Source organism: Grus americana, chromosome 2 (genome assembly GCF_028858705.1).
Source record: "Grus americana isolate bGruAme1 chromosome 2, bGruAme1.mat, whole genome shotgun sequence".
Classification (NCBI taxonomy): domain Eukaryota; kingdom Metazoa; phylum Chordata; class Aves; order Gruiformes; family Gruidae; genus Grus; species Grus americana.
In genome coordinates this window covers 93,844,380-93,864,707 of record NC_072853.1, presented here as the reverse complement: position 1 = coordinate 93,864,707, position 20,328 = coordinate 93,844,380, and the positions used below count along the sequence as shown (strand labels likewise).

Genomic DNA, 20,328 nt, shown 5'->3' with positions numbered 1-20,328 from the left:
ATGGGCTGCAGGTGGAATCTCTGCTCCCCATCATCCCCCATGGGCTGCAGGGGGACAGCCTGCTTCACCATGGTCTTCTCAATGGGCTGCAGGGGGATCTCTGCTCTGGGGCCTGGAGCACCTCCTGCCCCTCCTTCTGCACTGACCTTGGTGTCTGCAGGGCTGTTCCTCTCACATCTTCTCACTCCTCTCTCTGGCTGCAATTGCTTTTGGCGTGGTTTTGGTTTGGGGTTTTTTTCTCCTTAAATACATTATCCCAGAGGTGCTGCCACCATTGCTGATGGGGCTTGGCCTTGGCCAGTGGTGAGTCCATCTTGGAGCCGGCTGGCATTGGCTCTGTCAGACATGGGGGAAGCTTCTAGCAGCTTCTCAAAGAAGCCAGCCCTCTAGCCCCCCTGCTACCAAAACCTTGCCATGCAAACCTAATACAGGAACTGAATGGCATTTTAATATAGACTAACCAGAGATTTCCAGAAACTCCCCATATATTTTCAGATTTTGAGGTATCTCATTAATAGCATGCTTGTGTGCTTACCACTTTTTTCATTGAAAACTATGTTTTCAATGAATTATGTTTAAACTGTTTAACATCTGTGAAAAATCTGTTTGCTGAGCCACAATGTCTAAATCTGTGGCAGAATATAAAAGAATTGAGTGGATGTGAAAAAACTGCTGTCGCCCTCATCTAATGGTTGGCAGTGACACTGGGGGTATCCACTGGAGGGGAACCTGAACTGTAGACCTTGGGGCTGCATCTTTTTAAGGGTTAAGTGCAATAGCCTGTCGTCTTGTGCCAGGATCTTTCAGAAACATCAGGGATCTGAATTATTTTTAAGTGTTTATTCTACTTCAGAGCTGGATTATGTAAGCTCTCCAAATTTCCTGCTTTACATCATTAGGGCTAACAATTTGCAAAGATCTTCTGTTGAAGGAATTAGAAATAATTCTGCTGCTCCACAGACTAATATCAGTAACTTCAGATGTTTATGATTCTAGGGGAAAATCAATCTGTTCCATTGAGCTGAAATAAATTGTCCAAAATGTCCAAAAGATTGTGGAGCTGTTGCCCCTGGTTCCTCTGTCAGACTGGCTGTTGTAGTTTATTTTGCTTCAAGAAAATTGATGTCAAGACCTGACTTTTTTTCTTTCACTTCCCTTGGATGCATGGACTTGTTTCATTTCTATCCAGAATACAGTTTTCTGTCAGCATGAATGAACATGTAATTCCTTCAGAAACATTAAAAAATGAAAGTGTGACTTCAATTATTCCTAGACACAATACAATGCTGGCATTGCAAATATTTCTGTGGTTGTTACAGCCCAGCTCTTGAGATCACAAAGTTAAGTTTGCAGATTCCTATTTTGACATGATTGGTCTTGGGAAGCCTACCAAGAATCAAGCAGAAAAACCTCTAGCGGACAAGGTGGCTGCCCTTTGCTTTCTGATTTTGATCTCTCTGATTCAAGGGGTCATCCAGTTTAAAAACTTCCAGCTTTGCATTGTTTTAATTTTGTTAACTGTTATTTAGCATCCAAAATAATTCTTCCAGCACATAAGTTCAGGGTTTATCAGCTTTCCAACTTAAAGCCCCACCACTATTCCTGGGCATAAAGCCAGGGCGGTGGAGGGGGATGTGGTAGAGAGAAGAAAGGGAAGAAATACGGGGATGTGTATGTCTTTTCACATTTGAACGTGGAAAGAATACTGTGTGATTTTGTCATTTTTACTTTACATCATGTAGTGCAAGCATGATTTCTGTAGAAGTGTGCCTCAGTTATTCCTGGCTTAGCAGGTGTTTTTAGGTTTATTTTATATTTTGGTAATACTGTTTGATTAAAGATCCCAGTCCAACTTGACAAGCTCAGTGAATTCCAAAAAAACATTATATTTGTAAGGAGCAGCATCTGCATCTCACAAAAGCTGCTACTAGCAGCAGCCAGTTTACCCAGCAAGCGATTAGGGTGACTTTGAGGGTGGCCTCAGTGAGTGCCTTTTTCTACTGAGAGTGATGGTACAGTGAATTTACTGAAAAATTAATTAATTAAGGGGGAGGCAGGGAAGACAAGGAGGGCTTTGAAGATTGTTTATATTCTAGGTTTTGTCTAGCAATCAGAACATTTTTCTGGAGATGGAAATAAAGGGTTATAATGGATGAGTCTTGGAAAGCAGCATCTAGGAAATACTAGTTTATTACAGCATTGAGTTGACTTCTTGCTCTGCAGAGTTATGTAGTTGCTCTCTAGCGTGTGTTTAGTAAGTTATATCCAGAGGACATAGTAAAGATGTGTTACATTGGACCTAAAGGTTCACACTATATGCTGTCACGGTTACATTTCAGTATGACTGCCAGTGGCTAGATTACTCTTCAGCTTAATGGATTGAGGCAGATCTTGGAAAAAATGCAAAATTTCAAGGAGCTGCTGAGGACAAAACAATGTTTCAGGTACTGCAAAAGGCATGTATTTGTTTTGGTTAAGTATTGCAATCCTGTTTATCCTTGAAGAAACAAATAAATTCTTTTTCTTTGAACAAATAACTTCATGCTTTTTAACAGACAGAGTAAAGGAAGATCTCTGTCTTACCTGAAACATGCGAGCTGATCTGTACTTATCTCTGTTCTGGGTGATTTGGTATCATCCAGCCCAAGATGCTGGGTTCTCAAAGACTAAAGCATGTAGTGTTGCAGAGCCTGGTGAGCCTGCAGTTCTAGCCACAGAGGTTGTTTGGTGGATGATGACTGGGTAGTTGGAAAATGAATGCAAGTGGTTTGGGGTTTGTGGTTTGTTTTGGGTTTTTTTTTTCCCTCACACAATGGTAGAGGTTGGAAGGGACCTCTGGAAGTCATCTGGTCCCACCCACCCCTAGTCAAGCTGGTCCTGGGCAACCAGCTCTATGTGGCCCTTGTTCAGAAGTTTTTTGAGTGTCTCCAAGGATGGAGACTCTACAGCCTCCTTGAGCAACCTGTGCCAGGGGTTGGTCACCCTCACAGTAAGAAAGCATTTCCTGGTGCTCAGAGGGAACCTCCTGTGTTTCTGTTTGTGCCCATTGCCCCAGGTCCTGTCACTGGGCACCGCTGAAAAGAGCCTGGCTCCGTCCTTTTTGAACCCTCCCTCCAGGTATTTATGTACATTGATGAGATTCCCCCCAAGCCTGCTCTTCTCTGTGTTGTCCCTCCAGGAGATATCAGGGTGGTTGAAGTCCCCCATGAGGATCAGGGCCTGTGAACGTGAGGCTCGTAGTCTGCATGAGTTTAGGCATAGGTACTGATAATGTGTTCCGCAATGCTGTATATGTCCACTTGGTGTTCTTGTCAATTGTATCTCTTCCAGCATTGAGGGTGATAAGAATGAGGACTTAAAAGAGAATAACTGCCGTTCCTTTATTTCCTCCTGCAGCTCCTTTGACTTCTTACCTGCTGTTTCTTGGTGGTTTCTAATTCCCTTTATTTGTTGTATTTTTCCCTGTGCAGGAGGGATGGGGAGGACCAAAAGAACTCCATCTTCTCATTTTGTATCACACTTCAAAACCTTTGCGCATCAATCTACTCTTCATCCTGTGACTACTTCATGAGGTAATTATATTTGATTTTTGTTTGTTAATAAGTCTAGTGCATGACTTAATCTGCCAGTCATGTCCCTCATGAGTAAGAAGGAAAAAAAAAAGGCAGAGACCTATGAATGAAGTATTTTCTAGAGAAATCTGAGAGGCTGTACAGAACAGACCCATGGTGATCTTGTGCTGTACAGGGGCTCTCCTCCTGATACTTCTTCCCTTGAAAGGAAAATTCACCTGTGTGCCATCTTCAGTATAAATGAGCTCCTGTGCTGCACGACATAAGGTTGCCAACTCAGCCTCTGCTGCAGTTCAGTAAGACAGCCTTTGTGTTGACAGCTGCTGGCAGTTCCTTAGGATGGAAAATCATATGGCAAACTGAAATTGAGTTGAGGTATGTCCTCCCTCCTACTCTCTTCAGAAGCATACTTGTCATGTCCCAGATGAATGCAAAGTGCCTCTACTTCCATAACAAATCTAGGTAGAGTATAGGCTCCATTTGTAGAAGAAAGTCTCTCCTATCCACTTGGCCAGAAACGTTTTGTTTGCTGCCTCATTGCCTAGATGCTTGCAGCCCTATTTTATCCACTGTTTGGGTAAAGCATGAAATATATCAATGTAAAGTTAAGCAGTTTATAGCTCAGCATTATGTGTTTTTTCTCTTCAAGTGTGCCTGACTTTAAGAAACGAATCTCACCTAAAAAAGGTGATTTAATTCCCATGAACCTTGTTTTTAGAATGATAAAGGTGCATCTTCTGAAGTAGAGAGAAGTGTCTCTTAGCAATGTCAGCAATCCAGCGAAGGACTTACTGAAGGAAGCTGCTTCAAATCTTGGATTTATGCAAATTAAGACGTTTGAACAAGGAAACGACCTATCAGTGAGTTCAGATCTTCAGATTATCCTAAAATACCTTTTGTTGTAGGTTAGCTTACTTAGAGCTAAAAACCTTGTTCTACTTTCTATTTTTGCTCAAATTAACCTATCAGCAGAAGGTGTGGTTAAGTATATACATGTGGCTTTCAAACAGTTCCAGGTATGTTCAGCCCATGGCTCTCTGATACTGTTTCCTGGCCAGGAGAAAAGTTCTCTTATTTACTTCCAAAAAATAAACTTGAATGTGAGGGATGTTTTGTGGGGAAAGTGTACTCTATGGCCTCAATGCTCAACGCAGTCCTGTTGCCAATGCTTGTCAATTTGTGATTTGCTAGTGCCTGAGACATTACCTATTTCAGGAAGACAACTGGAATGGCAGAGACCGATTCCTACACTGCATTATCAATGCTACTTTTAAGTTTCAGCACCAACGCTTACAGTTGCCATACAGTGTGTCTCCCTGTTCTGTAAAGAATTAAGCACATTATATAGTACAGTGATGCAATAAGGATAGTAGACAGACTTGAGGGTCAGGACTGAGCAAAGCTAAAGCTAGCTGAATTTTATATTCCAGTACCATTATTCCTAATTCTACTAGCCACTGACTAGACTTCTGACACCCAATCAGGTGTTGTGATTTGTCTTCATGCCTGAAGGAGGAAAAAAAATGAGGAAAACTTCCTCTTTTTTTTTTTTTAAAAAAAGTGCACCATAGGGAAGTTCTCTCAGGCATTGTTCAGAAAGATGCTGTTTCTATGTTCTTGCATTACACCTGTGTCCAGCAATTTATGGTGCTCCAAAATTCTCCATGTACAGGATGGTCACAATCAGTTCTGGAATCAAGGCAGAAAAGCCATTTTGAAGTACCGCTGCTTCTGTGAGGCTGTGACTCCAAACCAGGTGCCTTTGAAGGGATGCTGCCTTCAGCAGCCTCCCCCTGCTGCTTCTTGAGCCTAGTCAAACCTTTGTGGCTACAACTGCATTCGGTCATCAGAGGCTACATCTGATGCTTCAGGTTAGTTTATCTGCACAGTACCGCAAATTTATGTAGAACAATACAGGCGTCAGCAGTGAACCAGGCTAGACAAAGACCTGTGTCTTCTGTGAAGCCTCGAAAACACTTATTTTAAAATGTGTTCAGTGAGTTTTTATGATCTCTCAGGCCTTCTTGCTTGCTATTAGCAGTCTATAATTTTTCTGCCTTTATTGTAGTTTTGTGAAGACTAATCTAGACTTAACTGTAACTTTCACACACAGGAAAGGGTATTTACTGACCTATACTGAAAAGAACAGGACAGTATTTTCCTAAAGAAACAGTATCCCTGTAGCTCAGTATAGACAAAATGTGTCCATTATTTAGGAATGAGAGCATAATTTATTAATAAAATTAGTTACTGCTTCTAATATAAAGGTAGAGCAATTGCACAGTAACACTGACAGTATATATGAATTGATCTGAACGAAGGACTTCTTCCAGTCAAAGACAGGAATTTGTGGTCACCAACTTATATCTTAATATGCAAGTTGTAGGCAGTATAACAGCCTGACTGATAGTAACACAAAAAATGAAGCAAGTAGATTATTTTTGCAGTTGAATTGCCTGCACCTTCAATTGATTTAATTCTTCTATCTCTAGATCCAGTCCTCTATTACAGTGAAGTTCTTTCATGTTTAAGGAAAGCATAAATAATCCTCTAGTTGAAATAGATGCAATCTATGCCCACGTATTTCTTACAGGTGCCAGAAAAAGGCATCTTAAACTGTTTGGAATTCAACTCAAATTTGTATTAACATTACGGAACTTGCAGGTAGTAAGGTATCTTCCTTCTCCCTTTCAATAAAATCAAATTCAACTAAGGAATTCTCACTTTACCACAGTATTTTGTAGGGAAAATGATCCATTTGTAAGAGATTACAAAGAAACATTTACTGTTTCTTTTAGAACTGTAACAAAATAATTGAGTTGAATGGCTTCCAATATGTCATCTTCCCCCTTTCTCTCCTCTAAGAGAAAACTTCTATACAGTTTACAACAATAAATTAATTTTCAACTTTTCATTTGAAGGATATTAAAAGGTTATATAAGTTTAACAAAATAAAACATAAATAGTGAGGTCTTTAATTTCCAAGATTTGTTTCAGCAACTCTTACTTTAAAATCAGAATGGAAATGTCTTTGAAAAATACAACTATATGAGAGAGCCACATTTAAAATGTGTTAAGAAATATTAGTTTTATTTAACCAGTTTTCACAGCTGAATATTTATTCTATAAAAACTTTACAGATTGTACAGTTTATATATAGTTCAAACTACTAGAACAAAAAAGTAGGTCCCACAGATGCAAAAATACTGTACCAATCCAAGGTAAAGGCAGATTTACACACTGTACAGCTCTCCACTGGGAAGGGGAGGTGGGTCAGTTCCAAGTAAAAACTTCAAAACTGTACAAAAATAAGGTTTGATTTCTTTTTTCATTCTTCATAATACATTCAACAAGATTGCAAGCACAGATACCCAAGTAATAATAGATATCTGCAGTCAGGAATCAATTACCACTCCTGAAAGGAATGCAAAATAGGTCTATTTACACAGGGCACTCTTTTACACCATACTGTATATAGTGTATATTTAAAATAATAAAAAAGCATAGACAAAGAACATTAAACATCTAATATAAGGTAGTTTTTTTTTAAAGGAGTTTTTTTTTTACTTAATAGTGTGCCAAAAGAATTTTAACTTATTAAATAATATATTCTAAGTGAGCCTAAAATTTATGAACATAAAATGCATTTTTGGTGTAATACATCAATTAAACCAGCAAATAGGAAAAAAAAACCCCCCCAAAAAAGAAAAACAAACCCCAAACTGTATATAAAGTAGTATTCTCACCCAGCAACAGAAGCACTTATGTAGTTATTTAAAAAAAAAAAAACAAAAAAAAAACAAAAAAAAAAAACCCCAAAGAGACTATTTAAAAATCCACTAAAACTAACTTATAACTTAGGATATTCATACATAAGATATTCAGTGATTCACTAATACTGCAAAACAAGCTTTTTTTTGTTTGTTTGTTTGTTTTTTCCTTCCCTCTTCCCCTCATTCCCCTTCCCCAAGAGACAGTGGTTTCTTCATGCTATCTGGGTAAGAATTAAACATATTCCTGCCCCCTTCCTCCCACCCCTCTATACCTCCCCCCAAAAAAAAGGGCAGAGTGTTTTCTTAGCATTAATCCTGAGGACACTCTCTTTTTGGGGATATGTGTGATTTAATCTTAGTTGGGTTTGATTCCCCCAAAATTTTAGAATGTTCCATTACTTGAGGTATTTCAACCTTCTTCTGAGACAATGCCTTGTATCTCATCTGACTCACTGGGCAGTGAAAGTAAGGGCTGGCTAATACCCGTTTCAATTTTGTATTCTAATGAAAAAGAAAAGCATTATTCCAGACTTCCCTGCCACACAGAAAATAATGCAACACCATTCACTTTTTAATCCATTTTTCTATTTGATACAGTACTAGCCAAAGATAACAAAAACTAGAGCCTTTAAAGAGATGTTTGGTAGTGCACTCTATCATTTTTTTTTTTAGCTTGTGTGTGTGTGTCTACATACACACTCTCACACACATATTACATTTTTTTTATATATATATATATAAAAAAGACATATATAAGCACACACATACACTTGTGTGTGTGTATCTATACGTAACAATCAGGGAGAAAGGAGTTTTGTTCAAATTTAAGTGATACAGTACTTTCTTTTAAACCCCTTGACAATAAAAGGGGTGTGTGTGTGGGGGGGGAAATCCACTCCTGTTCCCAAGCTGAGCAAGGGGTGAGTTTCTATAGGGTTTTTTTAAATGGGCATAGTTTGCTTGCCCTGATGTCCAAGAAATACAATTCCAGTGTCAATGGGCATCTCATCAGAATTCATCAATTTTCTTCTGCAGATATTTTAACATTGAGTCCATCCCTTGTGCTGAGCCCCAGATTTTCTTCAAAACTTCACACTCCTTTTCATTTGCTTGTTCCAAGTCCACCTTCATGATATTACGTACTAAAGCTTTGGATTCTTCAAGTACCTAGGCCAAAAAAAAAAAAAAGGGAGTTGGGTCAGCATTACATGAGAACTGAGCAACATGTGCACTTACAAGTTTATATGGACAAAGCCTGAAGTTGATTATAAACTTAAGCTTATCAATTCATGGACATACTATGACACTAAGAAACGTTTCTCAGAGGCTTTCTTGTAGCATCACACAGGACTTCCTATACCCTATACCAGCACAATTTACAAATGCACAAAAATGTGTAAATAATGAAAATCATAACATCATAACTATGTATATATTTATTCACAGTTTTATCCTGATAACTAGAGAAAACTCCAAAATGAGAGAAAACTTCCATTTTGGTGAAGGCAAGTCATAACATTATTATCCAGAACTGCTCTAATAACCAGGCAGACTTTGAATCTCTTGAGCATTTAAAATAGACTGAAAAAATTGTTTGCTTTTCCCTTTAGAAAACAATCTGTTTCAAAATCCAAAATTTCTAAAGCATAGAACAGTTAATTTGTACTGCATCTCTTCTCGTAAGAAACCATCAAAACATTAGTCATTTTAGCTATCTTGTGCAACTGCCAGTAGTGCACACAACCATGAAAGCACTAGGCGTTACTTGTAAAACTTCAAGTTCAACACAATGTCAAAGACTGCATTTATTTCCTTGGTAATTTAAATTACAGTGCAAGACGTTAAGTTACAACTCAAGATTTCTGTGTTTCTGTGTAGTTCTTAGGGTAACTGTTTACACTGGTGATTAGAAGAAGCTGGACTTAGGCAACTATGTTAAAATCAAAATATATTGTTAAGAGTCTAATGCTCTTTTAATGTTCTTAACCACAATGTACTATGGCATTGTCATGGTTTAACCTCAGCTGATAACTAAACACCACACAGCCACTCACTCACACCCCTCCCTCCCAGCAGCATGGCAGGGGGGGAAGAGAATTGGAAGGGTAAAAGTGAGCAAATTCATGGGTTAAGAACAGTTTAATAATGGAACCAAAAATATAACAACAACAAATTGTAGTGAAAAGGAAAATAACAAAAGGAGAGAGAAAGAAAACTCAAGGAAGACAAGTGATGCAAATGAAAACCAGTTGCTCACCACCAACCAACTTATGCCCAGCCAGTCCCTAAGCAGCAAGTGCCCCCCCCCCCCCCAACTTTCCCCCTCTCTTTATTGCTGAGCGTGATGTCATATGGTATGGAATAGCCCTTTGGCCAGTCTGGGTCAGCTGTCTCAGCTGCGTCCCCTCCCCACTCCTTGTCCACCCCCAGGTTCCTCCCTGGCAGGGTGGTGTGAGAAGCAGAAAAGCCCTTGGGCTCTGTATAAGCACTGCTCAGCAGTAACAAAAACATCCTGGTGTCATCAACACTGTTTTCAGCACAAATCCAAAACATAGCCCCATACTAGCTACTGTGGAAAAAATTAACTCTATCCCAGTCAAAACCAGCACAGGCATCTGATAAAGAAGAATCAGTTACAAACTTTTAAAAAAAAAAAAAAAAATCCTCAAAAACCCAGAAACAGAAAGATACATAAGAATGTGTTAAAAGACATTGCTACACTAAAATGCAGTCCTTGTTTCATTAAAATAGTCTTTTTTTTAGAAGGACATAATGATGTAGTATAATAATATCGCTTATTAATCTAATTATAAAAAATGTAAGAAATAAAGGAAACTTACAACTGAATTACATGTGACAAGTTCCTTAATTCGAACCATTACTTCCTGTGTGAATGTTCCCGGCCAAAACACTTGAGAGACGAGTCCTTTGGCACAAGCTTCCTGCGCTGTCAGCTTCCTTCCACTGAACAACATTTCATTGGCCTGAAGGGATAAAAAGTTACTTCTGGTATGAAATGTAATGAGACAAAACTCATTAAAGGAAAAGTGTTCAAAACAAATAAGGAAAATGCCTGCACTAATTCAAATAGTTCTATTATAGCTCTTCCAACTTGTCAATAATAAAGAAAAAGACTTGCCTACAGATAAGCTGGTCGGTGGTGTTGACTATACTACATCAGTTGTTCTAAAAATATGGATTAAGGGTTAAACATGACAATGTCTTTTGTCATTTCCCATTCATGAATGTTGGTTAGGTCTAGCTTTCTTGCAGTATTGCTGACTTGGTTAACTGTATATGTGGTAATAGGTTATAATGCCTGGCAGATCTGTAAAACAGCAATGAATACATCAGCTCGTCATTTATAATAATGTTAGTTGCAGCAATGAAGTCTTTGCTGAAAGTTTATATTATCTGTAAATTATAAAGATAACCCAGTTGTGGTAGTAGACTTCCTGGGAACTGCCAGTCTTGGTAGAAAAGAACAGCTAAATATTTTTGCAACCAAATTTTTTTTTTTTTTGGTACTGAAAAATGTTTGCAACCTAACTATATGGTTTATTTTCAGCACTTCTGAAAAGTCTTCAGCAGTATTTAATTTAAAATAGCTGGATCATCTTAGAAATTCTAAAATGACCTCCAAAACCTTCTGAAATTAGCAGGATATGTTCCAGTTTTAGATCAAATTCATAGAAAATAAATGTTCCCATTTTATTCAGGAGTTCAATATTGAACTGATAAAATCCTTTCAAAAGCTGATTTAGCAGTCTATTAAAAAAAAAAAACAAAAACCAACAAACCCAAACCCAACAACCCAGTATTTAAAAGATCTTGCACTAGTTTAAAGGTACAGAACAGAGTAGTACAGTCTATGCAATAAGGTGATCTCTACTTCTGTGAATCTTTTTGATTTGTAATTATCATACACTTCACTATTTATCAACTTCCCCATTAAAGCTTCATCCTACAATGATTTACGCTTACACTTTAATTCTATCTGTAGTGAAGTTTCTTATATAGTTAAACTTTGTTTGCAGTGACAGTGGCATGGAAACAGCCAGCAATGATTAAAGAGTCAGAGTGATTGTCAACGTCAAAAAAAAGAAAATCAGTTCACATTGAAAATATGACAAAGCCATCACTGGACTCTTGAAATATAGGAAATAAGGCTGTTGTAAAACACCCAAACCTGACAGGTATAGCATTTCTGAGGACAAAATTCTGAGTTTCTTTAATGTTTTCTAATACTGGACATTTTGGTAATAATTGCAGCAACTTTAGTTAAGGATCTCAAGTTATCTAATTACTGTAGGTAATGTTCCTAAGTATTGTCATTTTACACACGAAGAAATTTGAAAACTCCAAGGTCTATTACTTGCCCCTTTGTAATGAAATACAAAGTCTGGGTTCTACCAGCAGTTTGGTTGCTGACTCGCAGTCTATTAGGCATGTAAAAAGGGAGATGTTTCCGAAGAGCTTTTATATAAAATTTGTCATCAGCATATCTCTCATAAGTTAATATGGAAAGCTGTGATTCATATATACTAGTTTAAAAAAAAAAACCTGAGCCTCAAACTAAAGGTACAAGTTATCTACCCCAATAGTTCTACCTTCTGTGAAAGCAAAATCAAATATACAAGGTTCATTAGCTATCACAACTATACCTTCTAATTTTCTAGATTATATGTAAATAATACTAGCCTGAAACACTATCCAAAAATCAGTGATACACACAAGTTTGTCAAAAACCAGGAATAATTTTCCTAAGGAGATGTGGGGAAAAAAAAATTCTTCCAAAATAATTTAAAAAGATACTTAACATTTATATCAAAGATCAAATTATGAAGCCAACCTAACGGAGTTAGGAAAGTCAGAAATTTAAGTCAGCTGGTCAGGTATACATATTCTTCTCATGTATCTTTGGTAACGGGGATAAAAATGAATGCTAGAAAACCTTAAGCTTTTTCTAATACTCATTAGCAACTGCTGAGTTCTCCTGAACATGAAAAGCCACAAATGATAATGGCGCAGTTAGCTTACTTCTGCCAGCCCTCACACAGCATTGGCAGAAAACCTCACGTGAAATGAGCGCTCCCTCCCATTAGTGTTCTCACTTGACAGATTTTGAGGGGAAATGTTTTGCTCTGGCATCTTCGCTTTTGATCTATACACAGCGTACACTGGAGACCCACTGCTAAACAAGTTTTAATCATATAACCATGCCTTGTATCTGCTGTGAAAATTAACACACTTGGTAGTTATTTTCCAATAGAATACAGCAATAGGAATAATGATGATAAAATTATTTCATTAATGTAAGATTCTCATTAACAACCTTCATTTTCTACTCAGTCCGTCTTTCTCCTTCCACAGAGGAACTTCCCTGGGACCTCCTCTGGTCTCTCTTTTACAGCAAGAGCTTTGAGGCCGACAGGGGACCACCCGTGGAAGCCCAGAGGTGCTACATGCCATGGAGCATCTCGGCTGTCTCGCACCATGATCAGGAGGCAGCTGGTCTCTGTAATGCCCGAGATGCTGGCTGCGATGCGGACTACGGGCACTGTGGAGATGCATGTCCCTCACGACTGACAGAAAAGCATAAGGAATACTGCCAAGTGTGTTGGAGAGTGACAGGGAAACCCACAGTGTGTGAAGGTTGATCGTGCGGCTCCTGTGCGTTATGTTCAGGACCAGAAAACCAGACCAAGAACTCCACAGCAGACTCACAGTAACATATCTCCCCAAACAGATCTCACCTTAATCTCTATTATAGGCTGTTTGCAAAACTCAAGAGCCAAGTAAGTTTAAGAATCCTTCTAAAACTCTTGGTATTCCCAATACAGCATCAGTTTTGAATCCTAAGGTCTGGGCTTCAGATTTCCTGTAATAATGACCTCTGTTGAATGTGCTTTGTGAAAAAACCCCTCCATGACAGACTTGCTCACCATCCAAGACTGACCCGGTAAGGAAAATATTTCCAACAGTCTTACAATTGAAGATTTTTACATAACTGCTGATGATAAAAAAGACCACACTGAATCAGACTAACAAGAGTTAAGGGTGGGACTCATATTGCTGAATTAATGCATTTGTAGCAAATTTTACGATGCATACAGAGGCCTTAGATCTTTCATTTGTATGATATTTTAATTTTTTTCCCCTGAACGTTTCTCATCTCACTCATACCATCTCTTCTTTCTGCTGACTTCTTTCTCCCTTTTATAGATAGAAAGCATGCTACTTTATCAAAATTTTCAGTATGGATTCTGAGTATATTTCATGAAATCTGCTGTTTAAAATCCAACTTGGTGCTGTACAGCATTGACACTGCTATACTGCAGAGGGTTGAGGATAGTATGAAAATGGTGAACTTTATTTTTTTTTCCCTTTTGCACTGAATATTACAGAATTGTTATCACTGGAAGCTTTCAATTTAAATCTTTATATTTAAAAATGAGAGCATTCACAAACACACATGAAAGCGTATACTAGGGAAGAGCTGCTTGTGTTTTTTGTACAACTTCTAAAGAAACAAAAAGTAATAACCACAAGTCTCTAAAGGACAGGGATGGATGGAATGGATGGATGGATGAACGGATGGCCAAATAAAAAGGGAAAGGAACAATCAGTAGTTTGAAACATGCTAAGATATTCAAGATACTCTTATAACTGTTAATCTATTTCAGTTACCTTTTCTGTTCTCTTCTAATAACTAAATCCAGACATCACACAATTAGTCATTAGATCTGTTCAAGCTAATGCTTTTAATATATTGAAATCTGAATTTTTAAATCAAGAAATACCTTCAGGGAAAAATTGGCTTCTATCACAAAGAGTAATTTAGGAAAACCAGGTGTAGCTACAAGCCCTTGTTTCATACTCTTACTGTTCAACTTCAAATTGGAATGGGGCATAGGTCTAACAGTTTTCAAAGAACACAGCATAAAAATAGTAAGCAACATGAAAATAATGTTGGTAAGAGATTTTTAAATAGCTTTTTGTTACATTTGATTCTTTCATCTAATTGGAAGGCAAGAAAATGGATACTAACACGTGGCTTATGTTTTCAGCAACAATGCAAAGCGTTACCTTTTTCTATTTTTTTCAGTCCAGCAATACTGTAACTCGAGTGCAAGACTGAAAAAAAAATCCTTCACAAAGGTGATTCGGACCAAGTATTTCTTGCATAACACACTAGTGTTAAACAGAGATCTACAGAGCAAGGAAGTGTGACACGATTTCTTGAGAACAAGTGCATGAAAGCCGAATTACTTATTTTGCATACTGGCATGAGACTGCTAATAGCTGGTGACACAGTGCTCTGCTACGTAAGGACACTGAGTGCTGACCAGCCCGTTCTCCGCCACACCCTGATGCTGTGCTGAATGCAAGACACTGGTGGCTGGTCCTCACGAGGCATCAGCGGGGAAGGTGTGTCCTGGCACGCAGGACAGACCCCTTCTGTCCTGATCCGCATTAAAGGTGCCCGTGACATGGGATTAGGTCCCGTCACTACTTTCTGTTCTGTGCACGTGGATGAAGACTAGGTTGTAACAGCACGGAGCAGAGAAGCTAGCAATACTGGTTTCTCATGAAAGCTTTTCATAAGAGAAAGAAAAAAAAAAAATAAAAGCCAACAGAGCACAGGTAAAAAGTCTTGAAATCATTATGGATAAATTATCACAATTGCATTGTGAAGCTGTCAGCCCCGACCCTGCAAGCTACTTACAGAAGCCAGGCCCATTATCCGAGGGAATGTAAGGGATGAACATCCGTCTGGACTTTGTCCAAAAGTAGTGTATGGTGTCTGAAACCAAGCCTTCTCGTTAGCCCAAACCACGTCACACAGAGGCAATATAGATGCTCCAAGTCCAATGGCTGGGCCATTTACTGCTACAATGATAGGCTTCTTAAACTGAATAAAAGTATTCACAAAATTCCTGGAGAGAAACAGAAACATGCACTCACTACATATATAGAGTAAAACATACCAGCCCTTGAAAACTCAGTAGTAATGCATCTCCACAGTAACATCACTTTCAAAATCAACCTGATAGCCTTCCACAATGAGGTGGTTAGCTTGGTGGATGATGGGAGAGCAGTGGATATCGTCTACCTAGACATCAGAGCAAGGCTTTCAGCACTGTCTCCCATAAGACTCTCACAGTCAAGCTGTTGATGTATGAGCTCAATCAGCAGAACGTGAGGTGGATTGAAAATTGTCTGAATGACTCAGAGGGTGGTGATCAGTGGCACCAACTCTAGTTGGAGGCCTGTAATTAGTGTTGCACCCCGGGGGGGGGGTCAGTGCTGGGTCTGGTACTGTTCAACAGCTTCCTTCATGATCTGGATGCTGAGACAGAGCGTACCCTCAGCAAGTTTGCTGATGATACAAAACTAGATTGATACACCAGAGGGTCGTGCTGCCATCCAGAGGGACCTCGACAGGCCGGAGAAATGGGTCGACAGGAACCTCATGAAGTTCAACAAAGGGAAGTGCAAAGTCCTGCACCCAGGGAAGAACAACCCCGGGCACCAATATATGCTGGAAGCCAAACAGATGGAAAGCAGCTTGACAGCAAAGGACCTTGGGGTCCTGGTGGGCACCAAGTTGAACTTGAGCCAGCAATGTGCCTTTGTGGCAAAGGTGGCTAATGGTATCCTGGCCTGACATTAGAACGAGTGTTGCGGGAGGTGATCCTTCCCCTCCGCTTGGCGCTGGTGTCCAGTTATGGCTCTCCAGTGAAAGAGAGATGTGGAGCTACTGAAGATGGTCTAGCAAAGGGCCATCAAGATGATGAAGGGACTGGAGCATCTCTCACATGAGGAAAGGCTGAGAGAGTTGGGACTGTTCAGCCTGAAGACGACCAGGCTGAGGGAGGATCTCATCAATGTGTACAAATACCTGAACGGAGGGTGCAAAGAGGATGGAGACAGGCTGTTTCCAGTGGTGCCCTGTGACAGGACTAGAGGCAATGGGCACAAACAGAAACACAGCGTTCCCTCTGAACATCAGGAAACATTTTCTGACTATCAGGGTGACTGAACAGGTGGCCAGCAAGGTTGTGGACTCTCCATTCTTGGAGATATTAAAAAACTCTGCCTGGACATGGTCCCGAGCAACCTGCTCTCGGTGACCCTGCTTGAGTGGGGGCAGGTTGAACAAGATGACCTCCAAAGGGCCCTTCTGACCTCAACCCTTCCCTGATTCTGCAAAAGCCTCGCATTTCTCCCAGCCCAAAGCAGCACAGTAGTTGGGCAGGTGCGGATTTAATGCCGCTTCTACAAGCTGATGTGGCGCTTGCAGTATATTCACATACCTCACAGCCCTCTCAGATAAGGCTGTAGTCATACCTCACCTCTGGGCACCACAGCTGTGGTTACAGCTCTGCTTGGTCTTTCCTATGTATCTGTCTATACTTTTAAGTGTATAAGGTACATAGGTGTAAGTGAAGATGGACAAAGCATTAACAAATTTCCTCAAGGAGTATTTCTGGACTTTTGGGAGACAGCTTTTCTTAATAAATAAATCTCTCTTTTTAAATTATGTACAAGCCATAAATAGTAGAGCTCCATTATCACGTATCAAACACCTGTAAACTTCCTCCCCTCATCTCCCTCTCTCGGTCATAATGCTATAGGTGCTATGCTATTAAGTTACAAATGCATGTTCTCATCGCCATTATCAACACAAAATGACAATTTGTTCCAGTACCCACAAGGCATGGATGCTTACATGCTTCTCTGTTCTCAAACAGTAAATGCCTTCAAGAGCTTCTTAGGATAAAGTAAGCGTGTGTGTATGTACATGTGTGCATTAGACCAAGTACAGACTTCTAAAACCTCAAAATTGAGGTGCAGACATTTCTCAGTTAATCACTACCACATGTAATGAAGAAGTTGTCCATATTTACTTCAAGTACATGACAAATTCTGATTGGAATACGATATACAACATACAGTTGTCAGCACCTGTAAAGCACTTCTTTACTCTGAATGACAGATGGGTTTTCATTTCAATATTAGATGCTGAAATATGGGATATTTTTAAAAGTTTTAAAAAAAGAGGGGGCGTTAGTGATAATTTTAAAGTTTGCTCTTTATCTGTATTACATGTTTTTATATTTCTGTGAAACAGGACATTTTTACTATATTGCACCCATCACTAAAGGTTGTGTCACTTCTTAACTCATTCTACTGAACTGAAATAGATGACTGCAAAAAAATTTCTACTGGAACCCTGTTATACAAGCTGTCATACAAGCATCCCATCCAGAGACTTAAGATAATTTTAATCATGTCTGAATATTCCAGAGAGGACAATCTCTAGCATATATGCAAAAAATACTATTATTCTATCTGAAGTGGGGGAAGGGTTGTAGGTGTTTTAAGTTGTCTTTATCCATTTCATTAACAGTGAGTAACAGGTGACAAATCAGGCTTCTGGAAGGGCCTGAATTAAACCAGTGACAGAAGCTCAGTGTTCAGAGCCTCAGTCCCCTGGCCGCATCTGAAGTCACTGCATGAGCAACTTTGACATGGGAGGATTGAAAATTTGCCTTTGAAAAAAACCTGCTATCGCCTCTGACGTGACTATGCCTCCAATGAAACAGGCTTTACATGTTACAAAGCTTTTTTTAGGGACATGAATATTGATAATGACAACAGAACACAGGTCTCTGAAGAAATATAGATACTCTTGGGAGCATACAAGAGGTAATCCAAGAGCCCAGGCCCTCAAAACCAGTGTTCAAATAAGCTACTTGTTTGTACTGGTAAAACGTGTCTCCAGGATCCATACTTTTTTCCATATATACTCTTCTAGTTTGTAGTAGTTCAGCTCATTTTGTTTAAACGTTAGGTTTGGTACCTAGCTTTGGGATGATGTTCACTAGGTGTTAATCTACTGCTCTAAAATATCCATCGTTCTGCTGCTCTGAATGTACTATATTAAGTTACTCATTCAATGCACATCTTGTATTTGTGTATGTTAAATTTGTTTTTCTGAAACCCTATGGCTGTTTAAGTCTTTTAAAATTGGTTTCAGCTGGAGGAGTATTACCATACTACCAGTTTTCATAGTTAAATTTTAGTAGCAAAAATAGAGATGCATGAAATGACAACCCAAACAGAAAGGGAGAGGGAGCTTAAAGAAGTGCTGCACACTATATCACGTAACAGGTGAATGTCTGAGATCTTGTTGAATTAGAGGCTTTTCAAATAAAAAAAGATAAACCACGCCAGACTACACGGTGAAGAATACCCACTCGGATGACTGAAGATAATCTTACATACCTGATAGCTTCTGCCATCTTAGTGCTTTCCTTTTTTCTATCATCTGTTAAACGTCGTATAAAATAAATAAAATCAAGACCACAGCAGAAAATGCTACCAACTGCACTGAACAGCACAAGTTTACTGTCATCTGCAGCCGCTGTGTTCAGTGCACTTTGGACTTCCTTCATTACCTGAAAAATCAAAAATTCATTAGAATCTTTTTATTACATCATTAAGAAGTAACATACCACTCTCCTCCTCCCCCCATGAGATCTTTAATTTTTCCTTAGCATCCACTCAACCATCATATTAGAAAAGTTGACTTTTTCCATTATCCCAAAATAAGAAAGTTAGAAAAAAGTATTAAAAGCTTTGTATTTCAAAAATTTAATTAGACTAAGATAATGAAATCATTAAGAAAGGATCTATTAGATGTTATCTGTAACTGAAGCACTCATTCAGCATTTCTGTAATTTGGACAGCAGATGGCATATGCAACCAGTTCAGAAAAAAAAAGAAACAAGCTTTAGCCTGAATTAAGGTTCAAATTGCACTTCATAAATCACTGTATGTCTTATAAGAGACAGTACATCCACAGGTTCCAATAACGTAGTTAAAACTCAGCTGAATTACACTTAAAGTCAGTTGTACGCGTAACGTCTTGCAAGCAGCAAGCTAAATCTTGTTTCATGTATGTTTGTGCCTGAATAACGGGCACAAACGAGGCAGAGACTTAGAATTCCCTCAACACCCTCCCCCTCAAAAAAAAAAAAAAAAAAAATCAGAATTGTTCTGACCTCTGGATTTAGTGAATTATTTTCAGATGATTTTGTTGATAGCAAAATGTGTGTGAATCCATCCTGTTTCCTGACAACAATGTCTCTGTACCGGTACGCGCTCTCCGTTTGCCTCACGCTGAAACGTAGCCTTTTATCAAAAGGTTGATCTCTCCTGTCATCAATAAACCTCCGTTTGCTGGCCGTCACTCCTGTTACAGATGTTTGTATGTTGGTTGTACCATTGGCTGCTAATGCTTCCATAAAGGTGGATGTACCTAGAAATAGAATGTTATTGGTTAAACTAGTAAATTACATTTTATTAGCTCAGCAGTTTCAAAATCTCTATTAGCATGAACACACGCTAGCCATATAACGAACACACAGTAAATATGAAACTCAGTCTCCCAGAAGTTACTGAAATGTTACAGAAATAGCACAAAGCAAAATTAAAATGACAAAGGGATCCAACAAATTCATTTTACAGTTGTGAGAAAATACATTTTAAACAAGCCAAACAGACCAATCATCCTATACTTATAGGTTTAATGTTCCTAATGCCCGTGCACTTCAGTAGGTTAATGCTCTGTCTGCTTTCTCCCTTTCCAACTTAAGTCATCTAACAGCATCAAGATTGCAAAGAAAAAGCAGAAACCTTTTGTTTCAAACGCCATGAGAAGTTAATATAAGGAAGAAAACAACACCTACAATAAGCCAAATAAAGAATTTGATTGACAAGATCATATAAATCATAATAGTCTTTAAAGGAAAATGGAAATGAAGAAATACAGACTATGAGAGGGAAACAAGACCCATGCAGAGATGGATATTTTAATGGAATTCATAGACAATGAGATATTTCTGAAGTCTAAACAATTTTTGCTATTAGAATTGGCAAATAGCGCATTATGTGTTTCTGGTCTTGTTCCC

At 38.8% G+C, this 20,328-nt stretch overlaps 1 protein-coding gene and 1 long non-coding RNA gene across 2 annotated transcripts in view; one reads left to right on the top strand and one right to left on the bottom strand.

The window, feature by feature from the left end:
- Nucleotides 1-3,463: 3,463 nt before the first annotated feature.
- On the top strand, nt 3,464-15,060 carry LOC129203125 (uncharacterized). The gene is made up of 4 exons (XR_008575920.1): nt 3,464-3,572; nt 4,291-4,432; nt 5,245-5,443; nt 12,719-15,060. It is a non-coding gene; the product is annotated as an uncharacterized LOC129203125 (long non-coding RNA).
- Nucleotides 6,655-20,328, bottom strand: part of CDYL (chromodomain Y like) — a 111,009-nt gene continuing 97,335 nt past the window's right edge. The window contains exons 3-7 of the mRNA XM_054817118.1: nt 19,420-19,676; nt 18,641-18,813; nt 15,075-15,285; nt 10,186-10,329; nt 6,655-8,512 (exon numbers count right to left, since the gene is read on the bottom strand). Of these exons, the coding sequence (XP_054673093.1) occupies nt 8,354-8,512; nt 10,186-10,329; nt 15,075-15,285; nt 18,641-18,813; nt 19,420-19,676 (944 nt within the window). The 3' untranslated portion in view covers nt 6,655-8,353. The remainder of the gene's footprint in view (nt 8,513-10,185; nt 10,330-15,074; nt 15,286-18,640; nt 18,814-19,419; nt 19,677-20,328) is intronic.